Source organism: Petromyzon marinus, chromosome 34, assembly GCF_048934315.1.
Source record: "Petromyzon marinus isolate PM22_M1 ecotype Great Lakes invasive population chromosome 34, UKy_Petmar_22M1.pri1.0, whole genome shotgun sequence".
Taxonomy (NCBI): Eukaryota; Metazoa; Chordata; class Hyperoartia; order Petromyzontiformes; family Petromyzontidae; genus Petromyzon; species Petromyzon marinus.
In genome coordinates, this window is record NC_133700.1 from 12311601 (window position 1) to 12339472 (window position 27872).

Below are 27872 nucleotides of genomic sequence, written 5' to 3' on the forward strand. Positions count from 1 at the left end.
CATCCCGACAGTTGTGTTACTTCACCTTAATCCCTCTCACACAGCTTAAAGGCCGTGGTCTGAGCTTGGCTCTGTTTCACTCCAGAGCAGTCTTCGAGACAGTCTGGTCCCTTCACCTGATGAAGGCCGCTTGTGTTGTGGCCGAAACGTCGTGATTTTTGCAGGAATTATTCTTTGGTTCTTTCGGTAAAGTCGCGTAGAAATATAAAATAATAAATTACATAATATCATACGACGTTTCGATTGAAAAGCAAGCAATCATCATCAGGTACAAATTAAAATTAATTGTAGGTGCGATTCTGTGCCGAGACGTTAATCTGTGGAAAATAAATTTTGCGCATACGCCAGTTTAGAAACGTGTGTAAGCTGTAGTAACATGTTCCAATCCACTTGGTCCATTAAAGTGCAAGTTTACCATGAATACCATGACAACATCCGGCTTTAAGCAGGGTAACTGAAATCCAAGTCACATCCAGCTGCCACAACGTGCCTGGCCCCTCTCCCACCAACCCGACAGGGCACACCTTCCTCGACACACACGCAGTCCCATGTCCAGCTGTTAGGTCGGTTTGGCTTTTGTAAAAGGGAACAACGAACACATGGCCTCGAGTCAGCCTGAATGAAAGCCCCTACCTACCTTAGCATGGCTTTCCTTGCAGGGAAACTCAATCATACCTACAGGGTGGACCAGAAGTCGTCTCGTGACCCCCCCCCCCCCCCCCATGAATTTATCTCTAACATTTTTTCCTTTGCATATCCATTTCTGTTTTGAATAAACCTTAGTTCAAAAAAATAAAGTTGGGATAATTAAATGGGGGTCACCAGACATATGGCCACCCTGTATTCTACGTACTTTGTTTTGCATATCCATGTTGAACTTCTTTCGTATTGCCACCCATTGTCATCGGAGGTGCCCAGGAAAGCCACACAAAGTCCAAATAATTTTTTCCAGGTCCAAAGAATATTTTTCAGGAGTAGCCTCCATTGACATGTTTTGGCTAATACCAATTAGATCGTATACTTTAGCCATGGGAGGAAACCAGAGGACCCAGAATAAATCCATGCAGAACAAGGTGAGAATATACAAATTTCACACACAAAGGCACCGCAAGTCAGGAATCGAACCTAGGTTCTTATTGCTGTGAGGCGCAAGTTTTACCACCGCGCCATTCTGCCTCCCAAGACAGCCCAGGCACACGGAAGCTGGATTCCGCTGTTATTGGCTCCTGGCTATGAACGTCCACTCTGTCCAGCGGGAGCCAGGTTCACAACCTCCCTGCTCAAGCCAGATCGGAACAATAACACGGGGGCTGAGGAGCATCCACGAGCTCAAGTGACGCTCTGCGTTGTCGTCACTTAACCACAAACTTGAGACAGCGGCTCCACCCAGGCTGGGAGGGAAACTGAATTTCGGTTACACCACCGACAGCTGTGCGTAAACCACAATCAACGTACCATTCGAACATTAAACATCACCTTCCAGGGGTCAATCCACTGCTGGATGAATGCCTCCCAAATACGTCGCCACCTCCCACGATCATGCGATGCAAGCATTCACCCAGCGTCCGCACACGAATGGATGTCATCGCTCCATCTCCCCTGTGGACGTAACTCTCGGACGCGTTCCATTCCTTGGCTGCCACTCCGTTATTATTCTTGACCATCGCTCGTCGTCCCTTCTAGTGTCATGTCCGAGTCCACTTTTATTAATACTACTGCCTATTAAGACAATTAAACGTTGGGATTTTAATCGATGGAAAATTACATTCCGCCAAAGATTTTAAACATTTTACACTCTGCACTTTTCCCATACGGCCGTGCGAAGATCACAGTCGTACCATGTAGCCCAACTGGGCCACTTGGCAAGGTGGTGCTTGTTCCCGACACGGCAAACAGAGACACGTGGGCGGCAGAAGCAATCCCTTACCCAGATTACACTGCAGGATCCAACGGTGGAAGTACCGGGATTCTCTCTTCCACGACTATGGACCACGCTGGACCACGTTCGAACACAACGCAGATCAGCGTACATGTTCCATGAATGGAAGATCAAATAATCGCCCAACTGCTACTGTGGAGGAGTCCAAACCATCCAGCCCATCACCGATGAATGCTCCATCCATGAAAATCCTGGCGGTATCACTGAAATCCACACTGCGTCAACCACCTCACTGGACTGGATGAGCAACCTTTGCATTCATTTATGACGATCATTAAGAAAGAAAACCTGTTGCTTTTCACAATGCCACACGAAAGAAAGAGACTGCAGGAGCTGCCAGCAGCTCGAGCAGAGGCCATACCCACACCTGTGCATGGCCATCAGCGGAGCTCGCTGAAATGGACACAAAACAAAAGTGACAAAGGAGTTACATTAAATTAAGGGACGACATTGGCAGTGACGCACAAGCATAAAATATAAGTCTTGGAAAAAATATACATTGTACTCCACTAACCTCTTGGATTATATATACATTGTACTCCACTAACCTCTTGGATTATATATACATTGTACTCCACTAACCTCTTGGATTATATATACATTGTACTCCACTAACCTCTTGGATTATATATACATTGTACTACACTAACCTCTTGGATTATATATACACTGTACTCCACTAACCTCTTGGATTATATATACATTGTACTCCACTAACCTCTTGGATTAAATATACATTGTACTCCACTAACCTCTTGGATTAAATATACATTGTACTCCACTAACCTTTTGGATTATATATACAGTGAGGGAAAAAAGTATTTGATCCCCTGCTGATTTTGTACGTTTGCCCACTGACAAAGAAATGATCAGTCTATAATTTTAATGGTAGGTTTATTTGAACAGTGAGAGACAGAATAACAATAAAAAAATCCAGAAAAACGCATGTCAAAAATGTCATAAATTGATTTGCATTTTAATGAGGGAAATAATAAGTATTTGACCCCTCTGCAAAACATGACAGTACTTGGTGGCAAAACCCTTGTTGGCAATCACAGAGGTCAGACGTTTCTTGTAGTTGGCCACCAGGTTTGCACACATCTCAGGAGGGGTTTTGTCCCACTCCTCTTTGCGGATCTTCTCCAAGTCATTAAGGTTTCGAGGCTGACGTTTGGCAACTCGAACCTTGTCATAAATTGATTTGCATTTTAATGAGGGAAATAATAAGTATTTGACCCCTCTGCAAAACATGACAGTACTTGGTGGCAAAACCCTTGTTGGCAATCACAGAGGTCAGACGTTTCTTGTAGTTGGCCACCAGGTTTGCACACATCTCAGGAGGGATTTTGTCCCACTCCTCTTTGCGGATCTTCTCCAAGTCATTAAGGTTTCGAGGCTGACGTTGAGCAACTAGAACCTTCAGCTCCCTCCACAGATTTTCTATGGGATTAAGGTCTGGAGACTGGCTTGGTCACTCCAGGACCTTAATGTGCTTCTTCTTGAGCCACTCCTTTGTTGCCTTGGCCGTTTGTTTTGGGTCATTGTCATGATGGAATACCCATCCACGACCCATTTTCAATGCCCTGGCTGAGGGAAGGAGGTTCTCACCCAAGATTTGACGGTATATGGCCCCGTCCATCGTCCCTTTGATGCAGTGAAGTTGTCCTGTCCGCTTAGCAGAAAAACACCCCAAAAGCATAATGTTTCCACCTCCATGTTTGACGGTGGGGATGGTGTTCTTGGGGTCATCGGCAGCATTCCTCCTCCTCCAAACACGGCGAGTTGAGTTGATGCCAAAGAGCTCCATTTTGGTCTCATCTGACCACATCACTTTGGCCCAGTTGTCCTCTGAATCATTCAGATGTTCATTGGCAAACTTTAGACGGGCATGTATGTGCTTTCTTGAGCAGGGGGACCTTGTGGGCGCTGCAGGATTTCAGTCCTTCATGGCATAGTGTGTTACCAATTGTTTTCTTGGTGACTATGGTCCCAGCTGCCTTGAGATCATTGACAATATCCTCCCGTGTAGTTCTGGGCTGATTCCTCACCGTTCTCATGATCATTGCAACTCCACGAGGTGAGATATTGCATGGAGCCCCAGCCCGAGGGAGATTGACAGTTTTGTGTTTCTTCCATTTGCGAATAATCGCACGAACTGTTGTCACCTTCTCACCAAGCTGCTTGGCAATGGTCTTGTAGCCCATTCCAGCCTTGTGTAGGTCTACAATCTTGTCCCTTACATCCTTGGAGAGCTCTTCGGTCTTGGCCATGGTGGGGAGTTTGGAATCTGATTGCTTGCTTCTGTGGACAGGTGTCTTTTGTACAGGTAACAGGCTGAGATTAGGAGCACTCCCTTGAAGAGTGTGCTCCTAATCTCAGCTCGTTACCTGTATAAAAGACACCTGGAAGCCAGAAATATTTCTGATTGAGAGGGGGTCAAATACTTATTTCCCTCATTAAAATGAAAATCAATTTATGACATTTTTGACATGCGTTTTTCTGGATTTTTGTTATTGTCTCTCACTGTTCAAATAAACCTACCATTAAAATTATAGACTGATCATTTCTTTGTCAGTGGGCAAGCGTACAAAATCAGCAGGAATCAAATACTTTTTCCCTCACTGTACATTGTACTCCACTAACCTCTTGGATTATATAAACATTGTACTCCACTAACCTCTTGGATTATATATACATTGTACTCCACTAACCTCTTGGATTATATATACATTGTACTTCACTAACCTCTTGGATTATATATACATTGTACTCCACTAACCTCTAGGATTATACGAGTGCAATTTGATGTGTGCCATATGCAAGAATACATTTTAACCGATGCATCTTTATCCTCACCCCCTCACCCATCAGTGATAAACGCGGCAGTTTTTCTCTCTCACAAGACACAAATAAATATCGTGCAATTGAGCATTTATTGTAAACACCAAGAAGGCACAATGTATTTAACAACCAGCAAAGTATTACTCTATCGGGGAATTACAGGCAGTTTACCGTTCGTAATTTTTTTTTTACTTTTCTTTTTACCCCAAGTCTAAGAATGTGAAGCATATCAATGTAACTTGCAGGTGCAGGATGCGCCAAACTACTGTAAACCCGCATTTCAATTAGTGCCTCTCCGATTGAAATGTCACCAGGAGGCCTCATCAGCCTGCCACTCTATTTCACAGCGTCGTCGAGTGTCCAAATAAACCGTGACACTACTGCCAAGCCCGTTCGCTATACAGTATACCCACATCACTAAACACTGTAGAATACCTATTCTTGGTTCTGTCGGAAAAGTCGAAACGTCTTGAGAATTTTATTGTTTTATATTTTTTTATTATTTTATTGTTTCCCTTCTACGTGACTTTACCGAAAGAACCGAGAATATGAATCCCTGCAGTCACGAAAGCTTTAAATCAAAACTGTAGAATACCGTTTTGTTGGAAACAAGTTAACGCTTGTATTTACAGGGTAACAAAGTCCTGGTAAAATTGACAAAACCCTGGTATTTTTACTTTTAATACTGCATTATTCACGAATTACACCCGTTCCTGGTAACTGAAATCATCATGAACGTTATTTTACCCACGAAAAATATCAGAGTATTGGTACTCCTGCACTGGCATGTTTGGCAAACTCCATGAATCAGTGTTTGTACGTGGGAGAAACCCATGGATTGATTTAAACCATAGCCACTCAATCCAGTGAGTGGACCAAATCCATCTGTGGACTGAACCCACCGATTTACAGAGGCTCCTCTATTTACTACCGAGTTAGGTCCCAGAGGTCTGTTCGCATGTCGAACTTGACTCATGTCTATTACAAACATGTTACACGCCATGTACACTCAACAGGCTTTAAACGTTGTATAATCTGCTGTAGATTCCACTGGTTCACAACGCTTTATAATGTCCACTTTAGTTTCCATTGTAATAGTGCGCCTCTTCTGACGACCACCCTCAATACTTTAACCACTTTTACTCTTCTGAGACATGGGAGTTGATAACGTTCGTGAAAAGTAGAGAGAGAACGTCGTAGTGAACTGCACAGCAACAACACAACAATGGCAGCGACCCAGGCAGAAATTATGGGTAATGACACCGTAACAACCACCACCATATATCTCGCGGCGATTGAAATGACTCTCGGTCCCAACAGGCAACTCGACATAGGGACAGGTTTGTTCGCATCTATGAAAGTTCGTAAGTAGAGAAGTCCCTGTATTGCCATCTCCTGGCACACTTTGCAAAGTAGTTGTCATTTATTACCTTCTCTTGAATTGATCAAATATACAATTCTCTTTTTTTATCAAACAACAAGAGATGTTCGAATATTTAATTTCTTCACACACAAATGGCACATAGGCATGAAGCTCGTTTACAAAGCCCTGTTATTCCCCACTAATGAGGTGTGAAATCTGAGACTCTGGAACATTTAGCTGCCACATTCGAACAAGAATGGCAAGAACACTACGCCCACAAGGGCTTGAAATAGGACGTCTCACGGGAATGTTTCTTAGCATTCATGACACGTTTCTAAAAATCTGTAGATATCATTGGAGGTGCCACCTTCATTCTGCGCCCTCCACATCAACCAAACGGCAGCCAAATTCCGGGCCGATTGACACAGACGTAGCATCAATTCTGCGCACTAAGTCACAAACGCAATCCTGGCATCGGTTTACAACTCATCGTGCCATCTCACAGGCTGGGTTGACGGCTGGAAGATGTATTTCTATTTGTTTTGTTTGAGTTGCTGTTCAAGCTCGGCTGAATTACCTGCGACAAAATATAACAGTTGCCTCCCACCTTGTTGTGCTCCACTGTGGTCGCAATTCCCCCCATGCAAGGTCTAAACCCACAACTGGGTCACGATCGGTCATGCGTGCACAACAAGTGCGGGCTCTTATCATCACGGGTTTAAAGGAGCCTAGACCTGCAAGCAAATGGCATGTGCTAGCACATGTGCATGTGGGTCTGCGTGTACGTCTCTGCGTTCGTGTGTATGTGTATGCGCTTATAAAGACAAAGATCACCTGTATATTTTAGATAACCTGTTGGGGGAAAGTGCTGTTAGAAAGCACCTATGAAGGCTGGCACTACACGTGAGTAGTAGTTTCAAAGGCCAAGTTGGCCTAGGAGAGGCCCAGGACTGGTTCATATTTGCAAATGATATTTAACCATGGCTGGGAATCAAACTCAGGCTGCCGGGTTCATAGTGCACTGCTAACCACTACGCTACTGCTCCGCCCACCTTCCCCACTGCATGCGGCGGGGGCATGCGTGTCTGCGTGCGGGTGTGAGCACGTGTGCGGGTGTGAGCACGTGTGCGGGTGTGAGCACGTGTGCGGGTGTGAGCACGTGTGCGGGTGTGAGCACGTGTGCGGGTGTGAGCACGTGTGCGGGTGTGTGCACGTGTGCGGGTGTGTGCACGTGTGCGGGTGTGAGCACGTGTGCGGGTGTGAGCACGTGTGCGAGTGTGTACGTGCGGATGTGTGCACGTGTGCGGGTGTGTACGTGCGGGTGTGTGCACGTGTGCGGGTGTGTACGTGTGCTGGGTGCCGGCGGTTGCGGCATCAGTGGTGGAAGAGGCGTAGGTTGGTGTGCACCAGCGCTATGCCGTGCTTGTCGCACGCCTCCACGATCAGCTGATCCGCGGTGGATCCAGACGGCGCCGCTATGAACTGCACGCCGCTCTGCCGTGACGAGACACGCGCGCGTGGCGATGGAAAATTTAGTGTTGCAAATATTTTCACCTTGGAACATTTTTGTTACCCTGTTGCTTCTTTTTTATTATTTGGCAGAGGAAACAATACGACGGAGCGAAAATTAACCTTTTAAAATGAATTCTCGTTGACAAATTTAAACGCTGTTGCATGTAATGAAGGTGTAAAAACCACTGATGTCATGAGTAGAGGCCGACCGAAACTGAATTTCTGGTTTTGGCCAGAACCGAAACCAGACCGAAAGTAAAAAGCTTACTTTTGGCCGAAACCGAAACTATGCCGAAAGAGGCCATTTGCCAAATTTCGGCGCCGAAACCGAATTTCGGTCGGCCTCTAGTCATGAGAGCACATCTTGTTAATCAATGTTAAGTCGATGACACTTCAGGCAATTGCCCTTTTTCATGGCACACTTTTTGTTATGACGGCAATGCCCAAAATGTCGGCTTTTATATTTACTTTCGTTATTTTCAAGACCACAGCATTATTGACGAATGCGTTAAGTGTTTTGTTATTTGTGCAGCCCACTCCGAACGCAGCGTCACTAAATACTTAATTTTATGTTGATTCGGGACAGGAGAGACATGGCGGGGAGGAAACAGAGGAACTCTGTAATAAATTAAAATATTCAAGTCGATAAAGACGGCCATAGGGACAGCATGAGCAGCAGATGAGCAGCCTCCCAATGGAGCGGACAACAAATCGGTATTCAACTTCGTACAAGTCTCCTACAGGGCGCTACTATCGAAGGGTGGACACGCGCCAACATCATTCCCCTCCCTCCGCTACCTGCTTGGCGCGATCCACGTTGTCGCAGAACGGGAAGAAAGCGTCGGAGCTCAGGGCGACGCCCTCGAGGCGACCAATCCAGTCCTTCCGCTCGGCCTCCGTGAAGGCCTCGGGGACCTCCTCAAAGAAGGCCTGCCAAGTGGCGAGGTCCACGTCCTGTGGGCCACGGGGGAAGGTAGCGTGTCGAGTGTTGGGGGAGTGCAAAAGGTTAAGGTCCAGGCGTGGAATTCCCTGCTCACGACACTGCTGGTGGAAGGGCTTTTATTTAAACGAGCTACAGAGAGCCCCTCAAAAGGGTTTTTGGCCTATTCTTTCATGCTGGCCAGGCATCTTGGAAGAGATGGGAGTAACCACACCTTGCTAGGGGCTCCTCAATCTGTCTCTCAGTGTTCTATCAGCAACAACGATTACATTTTACACTAACCAAATAATGACTACGATTATAATAATGACGACGACGACGACGACCACGACGGCAATGGAAATGCTGCCGACCACGACGGACGACGCGGCCCTGCCGCCGGCGTCGGCACAGCAACGCCTCTGCACTCTGCAGCCCCCCCCCGCACCTGCCCCACGGTGCCGGAGACGAACACGTCGATGGCGTTGGAGACTTCTGCGCGCTTCACGGCGGCGCGGAAGCGCAGGCCGAGGACGCGCGGGTGCTGCCGCAGCCACCAGTGGTTGGCCTTGTCGCCGGCCAGGCGCGTGCAGTGGATGCGTGACTGCTGCCCGGATCCGATGCCGATCACCTGCAGAGGTTGCAGGCCCAACATTAACGTTGGTGCCGGTAACCGGTTACATATCGTTGCTGCTAATTACGCTAGTTTACCCCAGGCAGAGGCTCACGGAATGTCACGTTTCTTTCGCAGGAGGTCCCTGCCAAGTTTTCGTAGTTGGGGGCGGTATTGGTGCTGTGTGCGTGTGCGATCCCGACTGAGTAGTCTGTCGGTAACGTTTCAGCATTGGGATGTGATGTGGTGTGGCCAATACCGGTAACATTCTGTGTTTTTTAACCGTGGGAGGAAACTGGTGAACGCCAAGGAAAGCCGTGTAGGAGGAGGGGTGAACAAACACCAGACAGAAAACGGCACCCGAGTCGGAAAGGAACCCAGGAACAGCTTTGCTCCAAGGCACGGAGTGTTACCACTGCGTCACCCTGCTACCGCCAACTCATGAGGCTAAATGATTCACCCACACCCCCATCACTGTCGGTTGGAGCATTGTGTTTGAGCGTAACGGTCATTCAAGAAAGAACTTTTCTTTTTTAAGGATTAACATTGCTGAGAATAGGTTTTCCCCTTTTTTCTGGCAAAAAAACAGGTGTTAAGATGTTAAAACACCAAACTGAAACCTTTTACAAAGAATTGTGTCTGCATTAACCACAATACTTGGTCAGAACGCAAACAAAAAACATAATCTGATAATATATGCAGACATGATTCCTTGTAAAAGGTTTCAGTTTGGCGTTTGAACATCTTAACACAGCTGTTTTGTTGCCAGAAAAAAGGGGAAAACCTATTCTCATATTTTGGTAATGGCAAAGGATGTCCCATGATGTAGATGCTGACCCCGAGCTCTCAGTACTCTGATAGTGGCATTGTCTTTGTGCTGTTCGCCTTGTGGCGTCCTCTGGTCTAACACCGTTTGAGACGAGGCTCTAAAGAAAGCTGTCTCTGGTGTGGACCAATCAGTTTCAAAGACAATGCCAATATATTATCAGAGTATGTTTTTTGTTTGCATTCTGACCACAAGCATTGTGGTTAATGTAGACATGATTCCTTGTAGAAGGTTTCAGTTTGGTGTTTTAACATCTTAACATTGCTGTCTACAATTTAGTTGGCAGTGCGCAAATTACAATATTACATTTTATTATATTCCATTTCGGATTTATAAAGCGCCCTTTTCAGGGCGCTTTACAATGCAATCCGACGGTGGTCAGTGACGGAATGGATGGAGGGAGAGGGGCTGAGAATGGAGCTGATGTTGCTGGGGTAGGTAAGGCAGAGTAAGGTGGAATGTGATAGTGAATGAGGGTGTCTGATGGGTGCAACGTGGATGAGAGCCAGTGGAGTATGGGGCACATGCGAGAAGTGGTGAAACGGGCACGGATGAGGGTAGGTGAAAGGTGGTAGGAGCAGAGGTCTGGTGGCCGCATAGTTGAGCTGATGGAGGAGCACAGCGTAGGGCTGGGGGAAGGATGTGGTTGGGTGCACAAAGAAAGTGAGACGTGGAAGCCGGGTCAGGAATTAGGGTCATAGGAGGAAGAGGACCGGGGGACTGGGAGTGGGTTAGAGGCAGGAGAAGGAACTGGTAGGGGTGGAGGCAGTGTAACAGAAAAAGCAATAGGGAAGAGAAAGGACTTGAGGGCCGAGCCAACCGTGGAAAGCGAGGGTGAGAGTCTAATGTGGAGAGGGAGTTTGTTCCAGTGCAACAGGACGAGAAGAGAGAAAGGAAGCGAGGACTGGGCACAAGGAGTTGAAGGAACACATTTTTTTTGTAAATGTTGTTAAATGTAACATGGTACAAGTAATACTGTCACGTGAACCTATTACATACAACAAAAATATGGAAAAAGTAATATATTTTTTATGCACTTGATTCAACGCATGTATGTAGAGTATGTAGGCATAAGCTACGCGTGATCCCACCTGTCCGTTCTTGGCGTAGCAGACAGAATTGGACTGCGTGTACTTCACAGCGACCGACGCCACAATCAGATCGCGGATGGCTTCCTCGGGGAGCTGAGCGGGCAACAACAATGGGACGTCGCAGGCCGGGTCAGGGCACGGCACAACAGCACCCCGCGGCACAACAGCATCGTGCACCGCAGCTCGGGGCGGGCAGGTCACATTGAACTGCGATCGCGACGAGTGTAACGTTACAGCGCCGGGTGGTCGCGGTTGTGCCGTGCGTCTCTCCCATGCGCAGGGGTCGACAACCAAATTAACAAGAAGCGCCATTTTTTTCAAATTCATAAAAAAAACTACAAAATTTCAAAAGCCGTAATACATGTGGTGAATACGAGACGGCGGTCCTTAATAATTAACGTCACAAATCAGTCCGCAAAGAGCTGCATGCGGCTCCGGAGCCACAAGTTGCCAACCCCTGCCCTTGCATGTTCGGGTTGAACCGCGTGCAGGGGCAGAGCCAGGTTTTTGACTTTGGGGGGCTGACTTCAATATTCTGAGATATCCAGTGTAATGTTTTCCAATGGGCGCCACAAATGCATAAAACTAATTTTATTGGATTTGAACGCGAAGTTTATTAATAGGTCGGAGCCGCTGATGTGGCTAATAAGTTCGATAAGTTCGAAAGGCTCAAGCAGCCTGCAGGGCAGCACAAGGTGGCAGCCTGCAGGGCAGCAAGAGGTGGCAGCCTGCAGGGCAGCACAAGGTGGCAGCCTGCAGGGCAGCACGAGGTGGCAGCCTGCAGGGCAGCACAAGGTGGCAGCCTGCAGCATTTTGCAGCAGCCGGATATCCGGTTATCCCGATTACCGACTTTCCCAAAATTTCAGGGGGGGCTGCGCCGCCCCCAACCCCCCCTGTGGCTCCGCCCCTGACCGCGTGTAGCTTGGCACGATCCGGTGTCGCTACGCGGTGCTGGGAGCTCGCTCCGGAATTGGAGAAAAGAAAGAAAAAAAAATAGAGCAGCTCGCAGTTTTGCGTCAATTAAGAGGAAAAGCCAACAGCACCAGCAGCCAGCAATGCTCTACAGTTCAGACAAATCACGCCAAAAAAACACGCGGTACGACCCTAAAACACAGCGGAGGGCGGCAGGGTTCCACCGACACCACGCCAGAAATTGTTGGTGGGAGTGGGGGCACCACCTCCTTGCGAGCCGTGACCACGTTGGAGAAGAGCGTGCGGTCGATGACGGCGTCGTTGCGCTTCTGCTGGAGCTGCAGGCCGAAGACGGTTCGCGACTCCTGCGGCTCCGGCTCGTACGAAGCGTCCATCTTGCCGGGAGAGCGAGAGATTTAAAATGCAAACGATCGTCCCGACCGAGAATACAGTCATCACAAGCGCTCGACTCTGTCTGATATATGGAGACACAGTGCTGTATGATATATTGAGAGTTTAGAATCAAATTATAACGCATTTAAGTGAGCACTTCATTAAGGGAAAACATTGCAGGATGATCTATCGATTGCTGGATGAATCCTTCTCCAAGCCGTTGTCATCCTCATCTCTCCCGGTCTCACGATGTCACAAGCTATCTTCGCCAAATCCATTGCTCCGTCTCCACCGTGAATGTTCCCCTTTGGCTGCAACTCCACTGTTTGTGGTCTCGGTGACCACCCATCAACCCCTTCTACCAGGTAAGGCCCACTGAGCTACATAGCTCTTTTTCAGAAGGAACCTGGCCACAAATTATAGCTCAACGAAGGGGCTTATCACGTGGAAATTGTTAGCAGCTATATATTCTAGGCCGCCTGAGCCTACTTACCTTTCGACCCAATCAATCCGACGTCTCTTAAACGTCGTGACGCCGACGTGTAACACCAAGTTAACCTGCGGCCCCCCACCCTTCATCTCATAACCGTGTCCGCCTCAGTGCCTGGGCTTTCAGGAAGGCGAGGGCGGAGTTTCCATGTCGAGGTTTTCGGGAGTGCAGTCCCTCTCCCCACGGACACACCTGCAGCACGCAGTAATTCCCATTCTTCTTCTTGGCCAGGATCTTCAGCGCTTCCTCTTGGTATCCTGGCGCCACGATGCCGTCAGACACCTGAGCGAGTCGAGGCGGCGCGAGCGAGAGGGGGAGCAGAGTTACTCCGGAGTGGGGCCGACTCGCGGCACGTTAAATGCGGTTACGCAGACGGTTACTTTATGGTTCTTCTGCAAAAAAAGAACAGCCAACGCTTTCCAAACGTACCAATGAGTTGGGAATGTTCCATTACTTGACGGGAGGTAAATTTGTATTGCTTGGCTGTCTTTCATTTGACTAAAATCAACCCTGATAAATGCGAATAATTTATCCTGTAAGAAATCTGTGAATTTGTGGGGAATAAACCCCAACACAAATCACTGACCTGCTTGATGAGCTTCTCTCAGAGCTGAGACGATTCTGCCATTAAATCAACCAAACATTTTAAGAGTTTCTCCTTGTCACAGATTACTAGGCCCCCTTTAAAACTAGCTGCCCACCCCCTCCTGCCACATTTCTCCTCCCGAAGGCAGGAAATTCCTTCAATTTAGTTCAGTAATCAAACCGAGAATTGGACAAGGAATCAATTCAATGTTCACATTCACCAGACGTATTCTTGGTTCTTTCGGTAAAGTCACGTAGAAGGGAAACAATAAAATAATAAAAATATAAAACAATAAAATTTTATTGCTGAATGAATCCTTCTCCAAGCCGTTGTCATCCTCATCTCTCCCGGTCTCACGATGTCACAAGCTATCTCGCCAAATCCATTGCTCGGTCTCCACCGTGAATGTTCCCCTTTGACTGCAACTCCACTGTTTGTGGTCTCGGTGACCACCCATCAACCCCTTCTACCAGGTAAGGCCCACTGAGCTACATAGCTCTTTTTCAGAAGCAACCTGGCCACAAATTATAGCTCAACGAAGGGGCTTATCACGTGGAACTTTTTAGCAGCTATATATTCTAGGCCGCCTGAGCCTACTTACCTTCCGACCCATGTCATCTTTCATAGGCTCAGGCGGCCTAGAATATATAGCTTTTATATTTTTCTTATTTTATTGTTTCCCTTCTACGTGACTTTACCGAAAGAACCAAGAATATGAATCCCTGCAGTCACGAAAGCTTTAAATCAAAATTCACCAGACGCTCGCTTAAATTCCCCAGAAACTCACAGCGCCTTACATCACAACTCATGTCAAACATTAGGACACCCCAGCAGCAGCTGTCCCTGTTTGTCATGTGACCCAGAACCGGTATGCAAGTTGGCATTAGACAGTAGGAGGTGACGATTACTAGGTGTAATCCCAATTTAGTAATTTACAGGCAATTTTTTTTATTTGCCAAGTTTGGCCGCTGGCACACAAAGACGCACTCCACTCAAATGACATCACGGGATCTTTAACGTCCGCTGTGAAAGAGACGGCGCATATCACTTTATGGTTAATACACCCACCACAGTAATAACCAGGGTGACCTGCCAGATTCTAACCACGAAAGTCTTGCAAACAAGCACCAAAATAAAGCGTTCCTGCGTGCCCACCACATCACCGCCCAAGGGAATCGGAGGCCCCGGCCCGGGTCTCACCTCGCGAGAGATGATCTTGGCAGTCGGGACGTCGCACACGTCCGAGAGAGCGATGAAATCGCCGAAAGATGACATGCGGTCAGCGCCTACGAACATCCACGGCAAGGATTTTAATGGTTCACCTTTTTCCTGAGATAAAGCAGTGTTTATTGGAAGCACAGTTCTCATTGTTATAGAGTCACTGTCAAACTATTGCTCTCCAAGTTAATTATCTATCAACCAATGGCAATTGAAGCGAAATCAGGTGTGACATGGATCCTGCCACGTTATGGGTCCATTTCAACCGAGACTTGCCAGGACAATATCTTTGGAGTGCCAAGGTGGCTAGGAATCTTAACCATCTTGCCTGGTATGCTGGTGTGTTCGATCCCAACCCTGGCACCTGTTTATCCGGGTCTTCTGGTTTTTCTTTTTACTTTTAGAATCAACATGTATTTAGAGTATTTGGCTGCTATAATTTTCGATGTGATAAGCCACTTCGTTGAGCTATAATATGTGGCCAGGTCACTTCTGGAAAGGAAGTACATAGCTCAGAGGGCCTGATCTGAAAAAATAAAAATAGTAGCAAAATTATTTTCTGCTTTTAAACACTCCCGAGCCAAGCTTGCGAGTGTTTACTCCATTGGCCTCGTTCATAATGGGAAGGCACTCACTCTAAACCTCCCTATGCCCCTCCCCACTGTGATACACCAGGCGAATTTCCCCCCTCATCCCCCGTGACCTCTCACCCCGGGCGCGGGCGTACGCGGTCGCCAGAGGGCTCAGGCTGCCGGCAATATCCTGCACCATGCACACGCGCGCCTCCTCCTCGCTCAGCGGCACAGCCACCGCTGCACCTGCACGGCAGCAACACGCCCGTTACCCACCAACACAAATCGTAACAGTACAGGTCGATAGCAGTACCGGTAGATAGAAATCCTGGCCAATTGGAGTACCGGTCGACAAAGAGTACTCCGAGACTAAGAGTAGTCGTAGATAACAGTGCAGGAAGGAGTATTGGTAGAAAGGCCAAAGCGAATTATGAAAGTGACGATGAAATATGAGACAGAAGCAGGCCAGGCAGCCACTGCTGGTTCTCCAGCACCACCCGGCTGAGAAGCGGCAGGTGTTGCCGTCACTCAGCCGTGATGTGCGCCAGGCGCCACCGCGCGCTCGCTCCTTCGCACCGGCAGGGCTGACGTGCTTGAAGGAGGCGGCCGCCGGGAGAGCCAGCGCCGTCTTGAGCTCCCGCACAAGCTGCCACGCGTTGAGAGCGTCGCACAGGTTGATGAACCCCGGGGAGCCGTTGAGCACTGCGCCACGCACGAACGCGCACGCAGGCAGGGGCACGCACGTGGGAACACGCATGCCACTCAGCGCGTCTATGCTGCAACGCGCACCAGCGGCTAAACTCTACCCCAACGGCCATCAGTGTTCTTTGTGGCAATCATGGCGTATCGCAGATTGAGGATGAAGCGTTTCGCTGGTACATTTATATCGATTCAATACTCTGCGTCGATCCAATGACCTGTCAACATCCAGAGTCACAATTCAGCAGAGGGCAGTGCAACAAATGCAATTGTTGTACTGCACTTTGTTCCCCGCCTTCACCAAACCACTCTGACCAGCGTGGTTGAAGTACGATCAAATAACTTCCACGGCCCTCAAGATCACGGCGAGGCCCTCATCCGTCAGTGGATCAACTAAACCGCTGTACATGCACACATACACACAGTAAGAAACAATGCTCGTAATTTAATGCTACTCCAGCCGACACGGCACCAGCGACTGAACCAGCGCGTGCGAGACCCGCCGGGGAGAGAGACCGAGAGGGGCCCGCGACTCGTCGATGGGTGGACTGCTGCGGCACGGACCGGTGAGGGGTAGGCGTGGCCCCGTGGTGTAGATCTGCGCCGGCGCTTGGTGGGGGTTCATGCCGTAGCGCAGCGGCAGCTGGGCCATGCCGCGCCCAAACTCGCGGCGGAAGTAGTCGGCGATGGCGGCGTCGTAGCGCGCGGTGTGCTCAAACGCCTGCGCGCAACGCGGGGGCGGGGTGGGCGGAGGGAGACGGCGGGAGTGAGCAGCGCATGTAACGATTCGTCGAATCAAAATTTTCAAGCCGGATAAGTTAGGTGAGAGAGACCAGGGAAAGGACCCCGCTAGTTGCGTGGCGCCGCCTCGCCGCACCGTGCAGAAGTCGACCCCGTGTTCCACGCTCGTTTCCCAACGTGACTCGGCGACGCGCTTCCGACCGTACGCGTTCCTCGTCACTTAGGACGAACTCCAATGGCAAAACGGCCTCCGCTTCGTCTCACCTTGAGCGCCAGGCATCGCCGCGTCTCAGGCGAGCTGTCCCGCTCTGCCGACGCCTCCATCTCTGCGGCGACAGTGCCGTAGTCCGACGGATCGCACAGCACCGTGACGCGCTCGTGATTCTTGGCGGCCGCGCGCAGCAGCGTGACTCCGCCTGCGGGGGGGATCGGCGATGCGGGGTTCACCGTACACGGCAACCCGTCAGCGAGGCCGAATCCTGGAAAGGATTTTTGAATGCCTCTGGCAGGCCACACGTCAGCACACGCCTGCCGGTTGCTCCGGGCACTGCCGCAAGACGCCCTGCTAGGGTTGTTAATGCCGGTTTTCACGTTAACGATAACCACGTGCAAAACAACTACAGAAACGATTGTCGGTTTACCAATATTCACCAACCAGCATCGGCCAGTGCGGTGGAGTATAGTTAGATAAGCACCATGTTTGACACGGCATGGTGAAGTCTACATTCGGCAGTAGATTAGCAAAAGGCTGCAAGCTCTATATAAATATATTTGGTACGCAACGAGTTGTCACGAGACCAATCACACTGCAATGCGCCGGGCAGTTCGAACGTCCGCACGTGTGGGCCAATCAAATCAATCATCACTTGAACCGAAACTTGATTCCACGAATTTTGGTATCAATAATAGATTCCGGAAATGATTAATGTCAAAAACTGATTGTCAATTAACGACCCTACAACTACGAGACCGAGGTATCAAATTAAAATAATGTTCACGGAGAAATCGTGTTACCGATGTCGATCTGCTCCACAGCGTCGGGCACGGTGACGTCGGGCGTCGAGACGGTTTTAATGAAAGGGTAGAGGTTGCACACCACCACCCTGGTAACAAGATGGAAACAACACGGAAATGAAGAATGCATGCTGCCCGCTGGCTCCGGTAGAACATCCCCGGTGTTAAATAAGCACGGTAGCGGATCGTGAGTACGAGCGGTTTAGAGCGTTGATGAAATGATAACCTCGTGGCCAGAAACCTCACTTTCATATTCCTACATCAGGCAACTATTACCGAGTACATTTTTAAATAAATACACGTAAAAGTTTTTGTACGTTAGATAGTAAATAGTAATAATTTGTTTTAAAAGGTTCATCACTGAATAGATAAACAGATTGGTAATACATTTTGATTTAAAGCTTTCGTGACTGCAGTAATTCATATTCTTAGTTTTTTCGGTAAAGTCACGTTGAAGAGAAACAACAAAATAACAAAATATATATAAAACAATAAAAAAATTCTCACGACGTTTCGACCATAACTCAAACGGTCATCATCAGGTGTGTTGGTTTGCATAAATTTATTTTTAAACGGCACATTTATTTATTTATAAAAAACGTTGGCGTCACGCGCAGCGATTGGCAGTTTGCCCAGGACTAGTCCATCTATTTTTTTTTAAAAGAGGAGGGGGGAGACGAAATTTTTTTATAATGTATGCTGTCTGAAAGCCACTGTAAGCGTGAACAATCAATCAAGAACTGAAATGATTTATCAAATCTTTCCAATGATTGCTAAGATAGAATCCATCTTCTCGGTTGAAATTGTCTCTGTGCTTGTATATGTGGATAGCCTCATGAACCAATCTCTCATGGAAGCCAGATGGCTTACAAAGAACCTCCGTCTTGGAAAAGTCAATGGCATGTGAGCCTACTGAATTAGAACAATGATCTGCTACGGCCGAGGTGTTGGTCCTACCGTGTTTAAGGTCTGCTTTATGTTCACGAATGCGGTCCGAGACATGGCGTTTGGTTTCTCCAATGTAACTACTACCACAGAGGCAACTTAGTTTGTAGACACCAGGGTATTGTATGTCCGGAATCAGATCTTTTACAGACGGAACCAGATCACGGATTTTATGTAATGTGTTGAAACGGACCTGGATCTTGTGTTTATTCAAGATTTTGGAGATCTTTTTTGTGATCCCAGCAATGTAGGGTAAAGTGATGGTTTTGAAAGGCTCCTCAAGAGGGTTCTTCTTCATGGTTTGAGTGATAGCTTTGCGGATTGTATAGTCGGAGTAACCATTAGCCCTAAGAGCTTGGTGTACGTGCTTGAGTTCACTGCTTATGTGTTCCTGGTCGGATATGCATTGGGCTCTATGATACACAGTCTTGATGAGAGAATTCTTCTGTGATGGATGGTGGTGGGAATCCGGTTTCAGATAAGCATCCGTATGGGTAGCTTTCCTGTAGACAGAGTGGCTCATTGAACCATCAGGTCTCTTTTTAATTAGGACATCCAAAAAAGGTATCTTGCCATCTATTTCGACTTCCATGGTAAATCTGATGGCTGGGTGTATGGAATTGATGTGGTCGAAGAATTGGTCTAGAGCAGGCCGGCCATGTGGCCAGATGACAAAAGTGTCATCCACGTACCTCTTCCATAAGGTTGGGCGCAGAGTGGCAGTCTGGATGGCGTGTGTCTCAAATTTCTACCCATACGGATGCTTATCTGAAACCGGATTCCCACCACCATCCATCACAGAAGAATTCTCTCATCAAGACTCTGTATCATAGAGCCCAATGCATATCCGACCAGGAACACATAAGCAGTGAACTCAAGCACGTACACCAAGCTCTTAGGGCTAATGGTTACTCCGACTATACAATCCGCAAAGCTATCACTCAAACCATGAAGAAGAACCCTCTTGAGGAGCCTTTCAAAACCATCACTTTACCCTACATTGCTGGGATCACAAAAAAGATCTCCAAAATCTTGAATAAACACAAGATCCAGGTCCGTTTCAACACATTACATAAAATCCGTGATCTGGTTCCGTCTGTAAAAGATCTGATTCCGGACATACAATACCCTGGTGTCTACAAACTAAGTTGCCTCTGTGGTAGTAGTTACATTGGAGAAACCAAACGCCATGTCTCGGACCGCATTCGTGAACATAAAGCAGACCTTAAACACGGTAGGACCAACACCTCGGCCGTAGCAGATCATTGTTCTAATTCAGTAGGCTCACATGCCATTGACTTTTCCAAGACGGAGGTTCTTTGTAAGCCATCTGGCTTCCATGAGAGATTTGTTCATGAGGCTATCCACATATACAAGCACAGAGACAATTTCAACCGAGAAGATGGATTCTATCTTAGCAATCATTGGAAAGATTTGATAAATCATTTCAGTTCTTGATTGATTGTTCACGCTTACAGTGGCTTTCAGACAACATACATTATAAAAAAAATTCGTCTCCCCCCTCCTCTTTTCAAAAAAAATAGATGGACTAGTCCTGGGCAAACTGCCAATCGCTGCGCGTGACGCCAACGTTTTTTATAAATTAATAAAATGTGCCGTTTAAAAATAAATTTATGCAAACCAACACACCTGATGATGACCGTTTGAGTTATGGTCGAAACGTCGTGAGAATTTTTTTATTGTTTTATATATATTTTGTTATTTTGTTGTTTCTCTTCAACGTGACTTTACCGAAAAAACTAAGAAGATTGGTAATAGTCTGACAATTATACAAGAGGTCAACTAAGTCAGGTTAGGCTATCTTCATCTGAGTACTAAAGTAGGTTACCGAGAAGCATTACTTTTTACTGAATGGTTTTGTGGATATCTTACACTCTGGAGATATATTATTAAATGTATATTTTCAAAGTCACTTATACAAAGAAACGAATGGGCCATTGTGTGCCAGCGTATTGGACCAAATTTGCCAAATAAAAAAAAATGCAAAAATTTTCCCAATTGGGATTACACGTCCAAACCACAACTCTCCCCGGCAGACTAAGAATGCCCACTTGCAGGCCAAGTGCCGTCATCATTTGATGCAAAGTGTGAGCTGTCACTCGGGGTGCCCTTTAAAATGAGACGAAATGTGATGCAAGTTTCTCATCACACATAGTAAGCACTCCAGAGATGCACCGGCACAAAGGATGCTCTATCAGATTTTTAAAAATACTAATTTGGACTCATTTCTCTATGGGCTAATGCACAAATTTTGTGTTTATAATTTTACAAAACCGTTGTGTCGGCCCAGACCTTATCATGCTGAAGCCATGCCTTTCCAAGTCTGCCTGGTCCCCAGCCGACGAGCGCGCCAGAATCCCTGCAAAACAAACATCACCACGACGACAGAGGAAGAGCGCTCTCTCAGTGAACGATGACACACATTCATTCGGGACGTAACGATGCATCAATTCACACATTGAAAATGATTATTTTGCTCAGGGTACATGGATTGAATCATGCATGTGGCAATTATCATTTATTTTTTATTCTGTATCTGTTGTATGAAATTAGTTTGAGTGACGCCCGCAGCCATGAGCAACGCGACAACGAAGAATCAAATCGCCAGCTTGAATCGTGAAGTTTCGTTAAATTACTCGGCTGGGCAAATCATTACGGACGCAGCGTCAACCCTAGCCACCCTGCCAGGGTGAACGATGGCGACGGCACAGGGAGGCCTTCCATCAAGAAGTGGCTCGATCAGGGCTGGCGATGGCTGCTGCCGCCACTGCCGACGACCATGATGAAAAGAGGTGGGCTGCAGAACGGTCAGCGTGGGATGCGAACGTCCGAGTGGGCCAAGAAGTTGTGGGACGCGATCACCCCACCTCCGTGCACAGCCGGGTGCAGAGTCTTCACTCGGCCTCCCAGCATCTCGGCAAAACCCGTCACCTCCGCCACGTCCCTGTGCAACCGCACGCACGCCATCACGGGTGCACACGGCCATCAACGGGGTTTGTTAAAAAAAAATATTAAAAAAAAATTGCGTTACAGGTAACCGCATTGAGAAAAACGGGAAATAATGGTTATCAGTTTTCTGCACACATTAGAATCGTCCAGCAATGAAGGAATAACAGTTTTACATTTTAATTGAAACAAAGGGAGCTGCCCTGGTGACACAGTGGGCAATTTGCTGGATTCCCCCACCCATTTACACCCAGCGGTATAAATTGGTAGGCCACGGTTAGTCGATGTCACGTGCAGTGGGGTAAAGTGTGGGTACGCCCACATCTTTCAAGACGTCTCGTCAGCGTGGAACAGTAGACCAAGTACCCCTCAGAGCTACCATCTATCAGAGGCCCCTTCTACCTGCAGTGATGCTAGAAAGCAATTGTAGGCCTGTGCCTTTTGTAATCGTTCCATCTCCTCCATTTGTAGATTTTAAAGTCGATTCTTGTACTAGTGTCATCGTGAGCCGGTGTGCGAGATTCTGTTCTTTGCAATTTATTCCAATGAAATGTTACATTAATCATATTTATTTTTACTGGAGGAATCCGATGAGCTATAAAGCTCTTTTTCACAAGATGTCCAGTAGGGGCGGGTCAGAACGTTACAACAACAAACAACAATACTAAGTGAGAAATACCAAGCAAACAAGATAAAACAAAACTAGAGAAACACCACGTAAATTTTGACCTATGGAAATAATTACCTTGATATTCAACCATTTGAATAAAACGTCAAATAAACTTTGCCTTGGCACACAAGTGGGAGTGGCGAGGGCGGACCGTCCGATGCAGTGGACAGTCCAGACAGAACGGTCCCGTCAGCCACCGGAATCTCGTGTTTCTATTTGGTTTGGGTGTTTTGATTTTGTGCAATCAGTTACTCATTATATTTCAAAACGACTGTCACGGGGTGCCTTCGATAGCTCACGACAAAGAAAATTGTGCAAATCTCATTATTTTGGAAATTCCATTTTCATTTTGAGGTGCAGTGGTGGTGCAGTCGTTTTGACAATCAACTCACTCTGCTTGGAAACCCGGTTTAAGCTCATTTTGCAGGCTGAAACCCAGATCTTACACCCAGGGTCTCAGCGGCGCGGACTCCGTGCTCTCACCCCACGTCACCCGGGCACCACAAACACATTAAACGCAAACGCCGTCCCTTAGGAGCACAACACAGTCCCGCCTCGTGGGCCCATTCAAACTCACTCTGACAACAATAAAGATCCCCCGTATAGCCTTAACAGATTGTTGGGGCAAGTGCTGTAAAGTGAGCACCTGTGAAGGCCAGAATGGCACACGAGGCGGTGGGTGGCCAGCACCACGCCCGACCACCTTTATCTCCCTAGTAGCGATGTTTACACACTGCATCAGGTACTCATTTCAGGCTGAGTCGATCTAGGGGAGACCTAGAACTGGTTCAGATAATTGTCACTGGTGTTGGCCGTGGGCGGGAATCGAAATCGGGTTGCCGGGTTCATAGCACAGTGCGCTAACCGCTCCACTACCACTACACGCACACACGCACACACCCCGTGTTTAACAGCACTCTCTCGAGGGACACAATCGTGGAGCTACACACGGGCAATGATACGCACCTGACGGAGAGGCCGGCATCGCGGAGAGCCGTGGCGGTCCCTCCGGAGGCCACCAGGCCGAGCCCGAGAGCGTCCAGCCGAGAGGCCAGGCCCACCAGGCCCTCCTTGTTGGACACGCTGAAGAGCGCTGCGATGAGACAGACGGGCAGACGAACATCGCCCACCGGGGCCGGCTCCGACCCGTGCCAACGGAAGCGGTGCAGATTCGTGCGAGTGGTGTTGTTGCGGCAAGCAAGTGGTGTGAATCGTAGAGCGTTGGCGTAGCTATTGGGTGCGCAGGCAGTGCTACGGTGGTGTCAGGGGCCCATGGGAAGGAAAGGCCCCCATGCTAGGCTTCGAAGAGTGGATAAAATGCACAGGGGAAGTCCTAAGGTCCAGCCCAGCCATTCAAATAGATATTATTGATAGTGTAATAAAACATCGATTTACAGATAATAGATCAATTGAAGATTCTCGATTTGTATGTTTTGTATCATACAGCACTATGAAGCAGAGTTTGATTTTCAGCCATGGCCATCACGAGTGGCGAGCAATATCCATGAAACGGCCCTAGGCTTCCCCCACTCGACCAAACCACATTTCGTACTTAGCCAACAGCAGTCCCAACTGATGGATGTACTGCACTCTGCCATCAGAATGTGGAATTCCCACCACTGGCTGATGGCAGACCATGGAAACCAGTGCCGACTGCTCGCTCGTTTGAGCGGTAGCGACATTAATTCTTTAGCATGAATCTGTAACGGCTCATCACCGAATTCATCCCGGCTGCCATGGCTTACTCAGACGCTCCAGCCACAAAGTCCAAGACGCGCCCCTCTTCACTGCACTGCACACGGATGCTGCATTAGCAAGGGGGCCTCTTAAATGCACAGATCATTCCTTTGTCTCCCGCGACTCCTTGGCGAGTCTAAAGATATCGTGCGAGTCTAAAGATATCGTGCGTGAAGACGTCTCACAGAGAGGCCTCTGTGAGACGTCTTCACGGCTCAATCGAGCGTGCGCCAAGGGGGAGAGGGCACTTTGTTAAGAAGCACGAGACAAGCTCTCCGCTTGTTAGAGAGCCATTTACAGCAAACTCCAGCCACCCCGTGAAATTCCAATCTCAAAACAACCGGCGAGTCCCAGAACCACTCGACGTCGTCCCTCAAAGACGACCAGCCTGGCATGCAATCGAGAGCGCGAGTGGGCCGTAGTGTCATTCATTGTGCACTTAAACGCCCCAACATCTCTATGTGCCTCGCATCACATCTCATCGCAATCATTCCAGTACCCGGCCACGGTTGTCTCTGTGTTTGGGCTAGGGGACACCCCGATGGCAGCTGTCCCTATGTGGCACGCCAGCGATGGAGCACCGGCCCGCAAGTGGGCCTCAAGATGTCACTACTAGCAGGCGATGTTGATGATATTGCTTATTCCAATTAAGTGATTTGAGAGTACGTATAGTATTGTCAAATTTTTACTACGACGCAGGCACGATTGTTGAACGCAGGCATAATTCGAACGCAATCAAAACAGTAAAGTCGAACACACGCAATCAGTGTGGATTGTATAGCATGGAATTGGGATCGCATCTCAAAATGCTGGTGAGATACCGACTGCTTTGTGCTCTTTACACAACGCGCGATCTCTTGTCCATCAGAAAAAGAACTCCGACATCTGTGCGGTCATCCGTGGACAACGCGGATAATAAAATGTATTTGCGGTCACTTCTGTCCGACTCCTCACATCTGCGAAAAGTCGCGGATAAATCGGATGAATTTACCGCACTCCAGGAGAGGCCATTTCCAACAACAGAGTTCAGAATTCGCTGCCCACTGTGGATTGTCTGACCATACTTCACCACGCAAGTCGGCACGGGTTGGTCAAAGACGGTGCACGAGTGTAGTACAACAATGGAGTTTGCTGCACGGCCCCGTGCTGCCCGCGGGGTGGCCCTATGGGAACACAACAACAACTCAGACACCGGCCTTGTTGTTGTTGTGTGCGCGGGGTGGCCCTATGGGAACACAACAACAACAACTCCGACACCGGCCTTGTTGTTGTTGTTGTGTGCGCGGGGTGGCCCTATGGGAACAACAACAACAACTCCGACACCGGCCTTGTTGTTGTTTGGTGTGCGGGGTGGCCCTATGGGAACAACAACAACTCCGACACCGGCCTTGTTATTGTTGTGTGTGCGGGGTGGCCCTATGGGAACAACAACAACAACTCCGACACCGGCCTTGTTGTTGTTGTTGTGTGTGCGGGGTGGCCCTATGGGAACAACAACTCCGACACCGGCCTTGTTGTTGTTGTGTGCGCGGGGTGGCCCTATGGTAACACAACAACAACAACTCCGACACCGGCCTTGTTGTTGTGTGCGCGGGGTGGCCCTATGGTAACACAACAACTCCGACACTGGCCTTGTTGTTGTTGTTGTGTGTGCAGGGTGGCCCTATGGGAACAACTCCGACACCGGCCTTGTTGTTGTTGTTGTGTGTGCAGGGTGGCCCTATGGGAACAACAACTCCGACACCGGCCTTGTTGTGTGCGCGTGGTGGCCCTATGGGAACAACAACTCCGACACCGGCCTTGTTGTTGTGTGTGGGGTGGCCCTATGGGAACAACAACTCCGACACCGGCCTTGTTGTTGTTGTTGTGTGCGCGTGGTGGCCTCCCATCACCAAAACGCCAACCGCAGCCTCAAACCAGCTGAGCTTCCTAGCGACTGTACAACTTGCAAACATTCCCACACACAAGATGCATGTAAACATAGCGATACATTTATAGTAATTCTTTTACGATGCTAACTTTCTCAGACTTACCAACTATTGGCTGTTAGATCACATTTTTTTTTCATTAAATAGAGAAACAATGAAAGTTAAGACATTGACATAGTGGTCGAAAAGTCCCTATACTCCTCCTCCGCAGCTTTTAATACGATTGTCAGAGGCAAGGGGTATAGGGAATTCCCGCCCACGCAGTACATCTCCTGCACTGTACATTAATTATTCGTTATGTCGACTCATTCGTGAAGTCCCAGCGTACAGTTGAATCATTCACAGCAGCTATAAACAATTATTGTATGTTAATTGTGTTTTGACCGACCGTCTGTGTTGCTTTATATGGTTTCCAAATTCTGCTAAACTCTGTTTGGTATGCTTCTCTCTGTGTCCCCTATTGTGTCGGTGTTGGTTCCCCCTACTTGGGTGTCTGTGTATACATCTGTGGTTATGTTTCCCCTCTTAAATTTAGCTCTTCTGTACCTGATGATGGCTGCTTGTTTTGCAACCGAAACGGCGCACGCTATTATGTTATTTTATTATTTCTTATTTATACGTGACTTTACCGAAAAAACAAAGATTAATTCCTGCAGTCACGAAAGCTTCGAACCAAGTTTAATTATTGTATGATTTTAAACATTCATTTTCCTTCACACACACACGCGCGCGCTCCGAAACCACGTGCTGACCATGTGGCTTCCCCACGCACGAACAAAAGCGCACTCCGCGTCGCCGTCTCTACAAATCCCCATTGCTACCCTGTACGTCTCTACAAGTCCCCATCGCTACCCTGTACGTCTCTACAAAGTCCCCATCGCTACCCTGTACGTCTCTACAAGTCCCCATCGCTACCCTGTACGTCTCTACAAGTCCCCATCGCTACCCTGTACGTCTCTACAAGTCCCCATCGCTACCCTGTACGTCTCTACAAGTCCCCATCGCTACCCTGTACGTCTCTACAAGTCCCCATCGCTACCCTGTACGTCTCTACAAGTCCCCATCGCTACCCTGTACGTCTCTACAAGTCCCCATCGCTACCCTGTACGTCTCTACAAGTCCCCATCGCTACCCTGTACGTCTCTACAAGTCCCCATCGCTACCCTGTACGTCTCTACAAGTCCCCATCGCTACCCTGTACGCAGAGAGCGAGAGAAGAGGAGAGAGACGTCGTCTGGCTGACGGTGGCGCATTACCCAGCTCGTTGTTGGCCATGGTTAGCGGCAGCGGCGGCGAGGAGGAGACGAGAAGAGACGGCGAGGAGGAGGTGGAGGAGGAGACGAGAAGAGACGGCGAGGAGGAGGAGGTGGAGGAGGTGGCGGTGGTTCGGGCCCTGGTGTTGCGGCTTTCAGGCGACGCCCCTCGCGGCCGCGCTGAGGCGCCGCGTGGATTTGGCAGCGAGTCGAGAGGCAGCGTCACCACGAGCAGCAACACCAACAACAACAGCATCAACAACAACAGCATCAACAACAACAGCAGCAGCCGCCAGCTCCTCTCGACTCTTCAGCCACAGCAAGGCCGGAATTAAACCCCGGCATCGCTGACTGATGTCATTCTCATTCCTCAACAACACCACCATCATCATTACCAGCTGCTGCTGCAGTAGCAGCGTTGAGCATCATCAGCAGCATTATCATCATCAGCAACAGTGAGCATCATCAGCTGCATTGTCATCATCAGCAACATTGAGCATCAGCTGCATTGTCATCATCAGCTGCATTATCATCAGCTGCATTGTCATCATCAGCAACATTGAGCATCATCAGCTGCATTATCATCAGCTGCATTATCATCATCAGCAACATTGAGCATCATCAGCTGCATTGTCATCATCA

The 27872-nt window shown here is 48.3% G+C and overlaps 1 protein-coding gene across 2 annotated transcripts; it reads right to left on the reverse strand.

Moving 5' to 3' along the window:
* Positions 1–4858: 4858 nt before the first annotated feature.
* On the reverse strand, positions 4859–27501 carry ATIC (5-aminoimidazole-4-carboxamide ribonucleotide formyltransferase/IMP cyclohydrolase). Of its 2 annotated transcripts, XM_076071723.1 has the most exons (17): positions 27344–27501; positions 27234–27304; positions 23279–23405; positions 21564–21640; positions 20989–21055; positions 17731–17819; positions 16981–17132; positions 16540–16696; positions 15853–15978; positions 15415–15522; positions 14687–14772; positions 13093–13182; positions 12284–12412; positions 11105–11197; positions 9023–9205; positions 8454–8609; positions 4859–7637 (listed from the first exon to the last, which is right to left on the reverse strand). In XM_076071723.1, exons 1-17 carry the CDS (start codon positions 27499–27501, stop codon positions 7518–7520), a joined length of 1989 nt encoding a protein of 662 aa, XP_075927838.1. In that variant the 3' UTR covers positions 4859–7517. The 2 variants fall into 2 exon arrangements, with proteins under 2 accessions (XP_075927838.1, XP_032821646.1); XM_032965755.2 differs by having other exon boundaries at positions 27234–27501.
* Between the last annotated feature and the right edge of the window lie 371 nt (positions 27502–27872).

Coding starts and splice junctions, on each gene's coding strand:
- ATIC (XM_032965755.2), bottom strand. CDS start 27,501: ATGCTGTTGTTGTTGATGCTGTTGTTGTTGGTGTTGCTGCTCGTGGTG. Junction 11,198..12,283: donor TGGTCACGGCTCGCAAGGAG/GTGGTGCCCCCA, acceptor TTGCCCGCTCAG/CTCCCCGAGGAAGCCATCCG. Junction 7,638..8,453: donor ACGTGGATCGCGCCAAGCAG/GTAGCGGAGGGA, acceptor TCGTCACGGCAG/AGCGGCGTGCAGTTCATAGC.